Source organism: Gavialis gangeticus, unplaced genomic scaffold, assembly GCF_001723915.1.
Source record: "Gavialis gangeticus isolate Ggan-Ray unplaced genomic scaffold, GavGan_comp1, whole genome shotgun sequence".
In the NCBI taxonomy this organism is placed as follows: Eukaryota; Metazoa; Chordata; order Crocodylia; family Gavialidae; genus Gavialis; species Gavialis gangeticus.
Window position 1 is genome coordinate 75470578 of NW_017729022.1, and position 8006 is coordinate 75478583.

Sequence of the window (8006 nt, forward strand, 5' to 3'; positions counted from 1 at the left end):
CCTCCTCAAATCCATTATTTATATTGTTTACTACTTAAGTAAATCCAGAGGTCTGCAGAGATAGTGTTTTCCTTCCCTCTCCCCAGACAGCCTGTTGACCATGCCTCCCTCCTACCCCACCCCCTTTTAGAAAGGCCAAAAACGCTGAAGCTTACCCGATATCTACTTGATGTTCCCACTTTCGGTCTCTGTGGCTCCTCTCGGCGGCCATCAGGATATGCATGTTTGTAAAAACAGTTCCCTCCAAATGGGCAGCTCCCACGGCCTTCATCAAAATACCTGCAGGGCTTGTTGCTGGAAAGGAAAATAATCGCAACCCTTACTCAAAGTAGACCCAAGCAGAATTCAGTACTGCATTTGCCTATAGTCCAAGGGGGTCTCTTTAAATAGATTCCACTTGTCACTGAAGCCATTTCAAAATCAGCCAAATGTATCACATACCAATGATGTATCACATTATGTACACACAGACACACACACCCCAATAGGTGTGTGGGCAGATGCATGCATAAGGAGGCTGATCAGAGTGCACAAGCCTGTACTACCTTATGGCTGTATGAATAGTATTTTGTGTAGATAAGGAAGGCTGTGAAGTCAGAAGTGGATAGGAACAGCTGGGTGATTGTGTGGATGCATGCATCTGTGGGTGGTTAGGTAAGGACACATTTCATGTGCAGGGGGTTGGAAGGGAGGTATGAGAGGGCTTTAGATAACACCCTTCTGCAGGTGTGCCCTTATCTCTGCAGTCTTGACTTGAGAAAAGGCTGCAGTGCTCGTACCTCATTGCCTCCTTGTATTTCTGAATGAGTTTCTGCTTCTCTTCCTTCTCCTCCACCCAGTACTCACTTGGAATGACAAAGTTCGACGTAATCCGACATTCTGGGCAGGACCTGGGGAATGAACAGACCGTGCTGCAAAATTCCACATGACAGGGCGCTCCCTCCTGTTACAAACAAACTAGGGCATGTACCCATCTTTAAAGCTGTATGTTATTGTACCTGGACACTGGCTGCATGGGCTTTTTCAATCTACATTCTTTTGCACAAGACGACACCCTAAAACTCTTCCTCTTCTTTAAAAGCTCAACTCAGCAGCTGGTCAGGAGGTCTCAAAAAAGAACTTGGAAAAACATTTCACACAGACTCCTTTTGCTTTAGATTTAAATAAATTTATTTGTTTGTGTTCGTTTTCGTATTTGGCTGGTTGGGTTCTTAAGGGGAAATGGTTTGTCAGCTAGATGATGAAGTAGGGCAGCAAAAAGTTAAGAAACAGAATCAGAACTGGTTAATCTGACCTCAGTCTAATCTGAGTGCCTGAAATCTTTACAATGGTAACAAATTGGGCAGCATCTTGCTAATGACAGAACATGGCTTTTGTTCAAAATAAGCAGATTGTTTACTCCTAATAGATGTTAACCAGGTCAGAGTAAAAGTTACCCCTAGAAAATGATTTCAGTTCCAGGTTAATGTTAGGAATGCATTTAATGCAGTCTTTGTGTGCAGGGGGAGTTTGTTCCAAGTTATCACAAGATATTAAATTTTTCCAAAGTAACAAAGCACAACCAAAATGGGAAAAGTGCCTCACTTTATAATCTTGCTCTCAAATTGTTTAGCGCTCCTCCACTTGCGGATACACTTGAGACAGTAAGTGTGGTTGCAGTTGGAGAGAATCCCAAAACGGCGCTCACTGGGGTTGGCTTTTTCATACACCACCTCCATGCAAATCCCACACACCATGTCTTTACTACGCTGGACGGCAAAGGAGAGCTCCATGTCCTTCTCATGAGCTTCAATGCAAGACTGAAAAAAAGAGAAATGCAAATACGAACATAGCAAGGGACAAGATGAACAGCTAAGAGTTAGGAATTCAGCTTGCTTTTTGGTTTGTCTGTTTTAGTGTTTAAATGTGGGCCTGAATTAAGAGCAAGAGATCAGTCCTCAAAAAGCTTCTCACATAATAAGAGGCAAAAGTTAGTTCAAGTTCCTTCCCAATAACAAATCTGACTGCACACAGGAACAACTCAACTAAATAGGACCAATAAACCCAAACTGAAATAAGACACAAACAAAAACACCTGTATGAAAAGGAATCCATTTTCCACCAGCCAAAAACAGAACTGCTCTGTGGTAACTGCCCACAAACATGCTCTTACCAAGTGAAAGTTTAGAAAGGCCTAGTGCTAACTGAAAGCTAAACTGTGGGTGCTTTCTAGGTCTTCAGTCACCACAGGATAAGAGCATGCTTACAGTCAGGAACTCAGAGCAGCTTACATGCAGCAAGTCCATTCCCTGTGTTAAATTTACAAATTTGTTCATTTCTCCATAATTCTCTCCCTAGCCCAGTATCTGTACCGTTATACAAGACTCTTCAAAGTTCACTCCTTTTTATATAGTTATTTTAAAACAGCCTTGACCAGAAGTCAAGTTTGCAGCATCAGCTTCATGAAACTGACCAACTTCCATACAATCAACTTTTAATGAAGGGGAGGAAATGACAAATATTTGCACAAAGCTAGGAAGTATCTTCTTGATATTGCTCAACACAAAAATTATTTGTGTGTTTACCTTTATGTGTTGGGATCTCTGTGCAGCATCAACTGGATGCAAGACCTGCAACCCACACATGTCACACACATCCCCATGGATATACACGCAGTTTTCTCCATAACGACATTCTCCTACTGCAGCGTAGGGGCACAGTTGCTTCTTCATCTCCACATTTGCTTGCTGCTTCTCATACTCCTCCTCAATCACCATTCCCTGCAAGGGTGTTTCAGTGCAGGAAGGGGCAGCTGGAGGCAAAAGTTAAATAGATAGGAAACAATGCGTTAAACTGGGGTGTCAGACTCCAAAATGGTATTTTAATCTTTAAAGACCATAGGTAAGCAAGCTAGAGTTTAACCATCAGCGAATGCAAGTCTCAAATCACACAAATCACCCCCCCCAAAAAAATTTTACACTAAGTCAGGGGTGTCAAACATATGGCTCACAATTTGGATCCAGCCTAAGAGATGGATCCGGCCCATGGAGCCACTCTATCCAACCTGTTGTACTACAGGCAGACCACCAAAAGTTGGGAGATGTGGGCTGCCACAGAATACAGTGCTCTCATGCTGCAGCAGAAATGATGAACAGCAGCAGGAGGGTTAGCAAGGGCTGATACAGCCCTAATCACCCTCCAGCTACTTCATCTATTGTCACTGCTACAGCCCTACTTCCCCTGGCTGTAGGCCCCTGCCACATATTCAATGCTGAAGCTGAAGCTGTCACTGTGACATGGGGCATATGGCAGGGGCAGCTCTGGCATGGGGCACATGGGGTAAGCGGGAAAGAGGAGTTGGAGCTGCCACCACATGCTCTAGGTCAGAGAGCCAGAGCTGCTGCAACCACTACCACTTCCTCATGCCCTGGGATGGATCCAGCCTGCAAGGAGTTCTGCAATCCAGATTTGGCCCAGGCCCCAAAGCCAATTTGACAGCCATGACCTAAACCAATTTAATTGTTTCACAAGCAAGGAAGCAAGCACAAACAAAATTTCAACCCTCTGCCCTTCCCAGCCCGCCAAACTTCTAGCCCACCCAAGGGCAAGCTGTCAATATAGCGTAAGGGGCAAGATGCAAACTTACTACGATACAGTCAGTGCTCTACAAGTTCACCAGTTCTGATAATGGCTCAATTATTGCTCAATTATTTTTTTAAGTAGGGTTTTGTTCAGCAAGTATCACCTTAACTCTAACTCACTCCTGCTGAAACAAGTTAAAAACCATGTTCGACTTCTGTTATAACTAGTTAAAACATAATTTAACCAAGTCCACACCAGCTAAAACAAACCTTAGAACAGTTGGAAACAAACTAGTTTAACCACCGTTCAAACTGGTATAGTGTCTCCACTGTAATCAATGCATAGTCATGTAAAATGAAGGATACTTACCAGAACTAGCCTGGAGCTCTGGAAACCTTACCTCAACAAAACCTTATTGTCAGACATATTAGCCTGCTGCTTGTGTAGGCTACAGCTCTTTAGCAAGACACTTAAGGTTATTTCTGTTAGAACAGCCTACTATAATCAGAAACGTTAGCTGCATGCAAGGTTGTATTCTGCAGCTCCTGACACTACAGTAACAGCTTACTTCTCTTGACTAATGAAGGGTAGGCACTTGAACTAAAGGTATAAAACAATATTTCAACTGTCTGATAAATGGAAATCCACATTAAGAACTAAAAGAACTGGATCAGTGTCCTGAAATATTGTCCAGAGAAGTGGATCACAAAGACTTGAAAAGACCTGATTCTATGGCTCTCAACTACTTGAGAATCTCAGTGGGTTTTTGCTACTGAAAAGCACACTAGCTATAGCAAGATCTTCCTTATAAAGTTTAAAGGGCTCACTAATTCAGTAATATTTCCCCTCCACTCCAAGAACTAGATTTTTAAAAAAGGCATAGATACCAAAATACCCATATTAAAAAAAACAATTCAGTGCCTAGATGCATCTAGGTACCTTCAGTTTGCTCCAAGACATTAATTAGAGCTGCATATATACGGCATCTCCAATATTGTTATCGGAAATGTATTAAAATACAATATTCTCACAGAAGAACTTGGTTCAATTTATTCCTTCAAAAGACAAGGGAAGATCCTTTGTGCCAGTTTCTTTTCCCATACATCTACAAGGGGCCATTTTTAGATGTATTCAGGAGAAATCCCCACCTGATCTAGGACAGCTGGGACTGCACAGAACACAGTAACTGGTGAGCCCATCTATAAAGAGAAAAGGCTCTGAAAAAACTCCAAAATGACAAGAGACTTTGGGAGGCAGTCAGGAGAATACACTGCTCTAGTGACTAATCTCTGTAAATCATTTTCCCAACCCAGTAGAAAAACAACATAGCCTCAATAAAGCCAATAAGGTTACAGGTGTTAGGGAAGATGCCTTCCTAAGCTTTCAAACACCAAAGAGATCTGATCTAAGAGGTGGGACGAAGTATTGGAAATTCAAAAAGACTCAGATCCAGTACTCAATTGATTCTATATACACGTGATTTTTTAGCCAGAGGCTCTTTGCCCCAGTGAAAGAGAGACGACTTCACTGTTATGGCATGTATTAAGCACCAGAAAGGAAGCCAGGCAGATTTTCATGCTTCTGAGGACATAGGGCCCCCAGCCAAATGATTATCCAGTCAAGCTTGAGGGACAGTCCTTTACTAGTAAGACAGCACTTTTCATTGCCCACTCAAGCAAAAGCAAGAACTACAGGCTCAGTACACAGATGTGATGACATCCAGGGTGCTACAGATACTCACAAAAATCTCTCTCTCAGAACTGTAAGACTTAACTTCAGAGCATTACCCCTTGTCATGATGCAACAAAAATGACCATTTTGGCTTCAGTTTGCTATTTGGAATTGTGTGGGGCCACATTTTTTGGATCCTACCTGGATTTTTTTCTTGTTTATAGACAACAAGTTGCACTCTAAAAGGAAGTATTCTTCAAGAGATTCAGCAACATGCTCAGACCAATGCAGAAACCAAGATTGGAGGATCTTTCATTACAGTGTTTACACCAGAGATTTTAAACCAGGGTGCTGAAGCGCCCTGGGGTGCCTTACGCTCTTTCGTGTGGCGTGATGTTAGATGTACAAATGTGATTCACAAGATGAACAAAAGATTTCAAAGAGAAATCCATGGTGTCAAAAGCATTCTGCTCTGTCATAGTTTTTCTGAATTCTTTGCATCAGAAAAATTGCTCTATTTTTCTGTGGTCAAAAAACAAGTGAAAACAAACAGCTGGCATTTTCCATGGCTGAGAGCCATGGTTTAGACTGGTCTCAGAGAAGTATTCTGCGGTCCAAAAGCTGATGTAGAATGGTTCTGCTGCCCATGAAAGAATATCCGAGTCAGTGCAAGACTAGAGAGGAACCAGTGATTCCACTTGAAAGAGAAACAAAAGCATTTTGTATCAAGACAACAAAACACTGAACAAGCACTTTGCACTACAAGTAAATTTGTGAACCCCTGACAGAAATTTACCGTTATGCCATGATCAGCTTACCACGTCCACAGTATGGCTGCCCAGGGACAAACTCTACGGCATTTACCCAGTCTTCAGCACCTACTCCTGCAGCTGCCAGGTTTGTATTTTCAATTTCTGTCTCACCAGTGCTTGCTTCGAGTGTTTCAGGGAGTGATGTGAGGTCTGAGGATGCTGAAGGATAAGTTTTTGCAGCTGGAGTCACAGTAGTCACTTCTTCCCGTTTCAGTGGCTTGGTATGTTCATATCTAACACATTAAAATTCACCATATGAACTTAGAGAAATCAACTATACAATATAGTTTTGTACAAAGGACCAATCTGCAAGCACAGGGAGAAGGAATGACCAAGATGAATAAATACCACTATGGTAAAAGCCTGAAAAATCCCTTAGTGATTTTGTAGGAGATAAAGTAGCCCACAGCAAATATTGGTCTGTGCACCCTTCCTATACCTAAATCCTTCATGAGACTTTTTACATGCATCAAAAAGCTGTCCTGTCAATGGATACAAGTCATCATTTAATACTTCCTACAGCCTCAGAATTTCAACATTTTCCATTTTTCAGATGTCTAAATATAGCCAGAAGGATATTGCAAGTTAGACACCCAACTTCCTTGATTTACAAAGGGTGTCAACTGTTTACCAAAGAGAAACTTTAATCCCTACCCACAAACAATCTGAAAGTATTCTTTCCTTAAAAGGTCCAAGTCCTGGCCAGTTTCAGATTAGGCAGGTCTCATTTATAAACTACTGATTTATGTTCCTGTTGGTATCTCAGATATTTGTCAAAGACTCTTACCTTGTTAGGAAGAGTTAATAGAAATTATTCAGTTGCTGAAAACAGTATAACTGATTCATCTTTCTTGTGCCAGAAAAATTGGTAACAAGTAAAAGGTGGAGAATTACCGACTAGAGAAGGTGTCCTATTTCTGTGTAAACCCTAGTGATGTTCCCAACAGGAACTTAAACTGCATTTTCACGAGTCTTTTTTTTCATTTGGGAAGCTTAAGCCTCGATATCCATGAATATCTACACTACCCTGACAAAAAATAGTAATGGCAAGCATATACAAATAGCTGCATAGAGACTGACCTAGATGTATGGTCTTATTTGAGCATTTTCACTATGCATAAGAAAGATTAGATTTCCTACGAGGTTTTATTTCAACATTAATATTTGTGAAGTGCACTACTGCATGAAATTATTACAAAGGTATTTGATCATATATAAAATGAGTTGGGAGTCAAGTCAGGGACATCAACAAATAGTTTTAAAAGGTTTACTCAGCTCTGACCTTTTAGCAATAAAAGCCTGGCATGATTTTAGCCTTGTGAAAACTTCTCCACATTGGGAGAGTTTCAAACCATTTGCATCTGTTGGCTTTCACAAACCAGCACTTATTTATGCAGGAATCATTTCAGAACCCTTGAAACAACACTTCAGTTATTTATCCCCAGAAAGGAACTTACAAATATGATAGTCACTTTTCAATACCAATGAGTACAATCAAGATATTAAATTTCTGAAAGGGATGGATGTTAAAACTATCAATGCTGAACTATTTATCAAGTGCAAATTATTTCAAAAGTTTAAGTAAATACAATAAAATGCTTAAGAAGATTTTCAATTTCAAGAGGAGGCTTTTCTCCCCACTCATCATGAGGAAAACACCTAGTCTTAGAATGGAGTAGCCCAGCTAAGAGCTGGGAGAAGCAGCTATGCATAGAGCCCTGCATCAGTGGCTTGCAGATTTTTGTTTCAAGCATCTGCTCCCTGCCCAGCTCCCCTTGCCGGCAGGGAAAAAGGAACCTTCACACTGCTTTCCTAGTCTCTAACCAGTTGGTTCTATGAAGAGCAGGTCCTCACAGCTCCTAGTTGGAGCTCCAGAGCTATTCCTGCCCCATGCTGCAGAGCAGCTATGCAGGGAGCCTGGCTCTGCAGCATGCAAATTCCTCCTTCAAGCCTGTTTAGGGC

The 8006-nt window shown here is 41.5% G+C and overlaps 1 protein-coding gene across 2 annotated transcripts in view; it reads right to left on the reverse strand.

The window, feature by feature from the left end:
- The window catches only part of MKRN1 (makorin ring finger protein 1), a 15231-nt gene that overhangs the window by 6413 nt on the left and 812 nt on the right, over window positions 1-8006 (reverse strand). Inside the window, exons 2-6 of one of the 2 annotated variants that reach the window (XM_019515402.1) lie at window positions 6051-6277; window positions 2565-2791; window positions 1585-1799; window positions 780-890; window positions 156-294 (exon numbers count right to left, since the gene is read on the reverse strand). In XM_019515402.1, coding sequence (XP_019370947.1) covers window positions 156-294; window positions 780-890; window positions 1585-1799; window positions 2565-2791; window positions 6051-6277 — 919 coding nt within the window. The remainder of the gene's footprint in view (window positions 1-155; window positions 295-779; window positions 891-1584; window positions 1800-2564; window positions 2792-6050; window positions 6278-8006) is intronic. The other variant, XM_019515403.1, reaches the window with a different exon arrangement.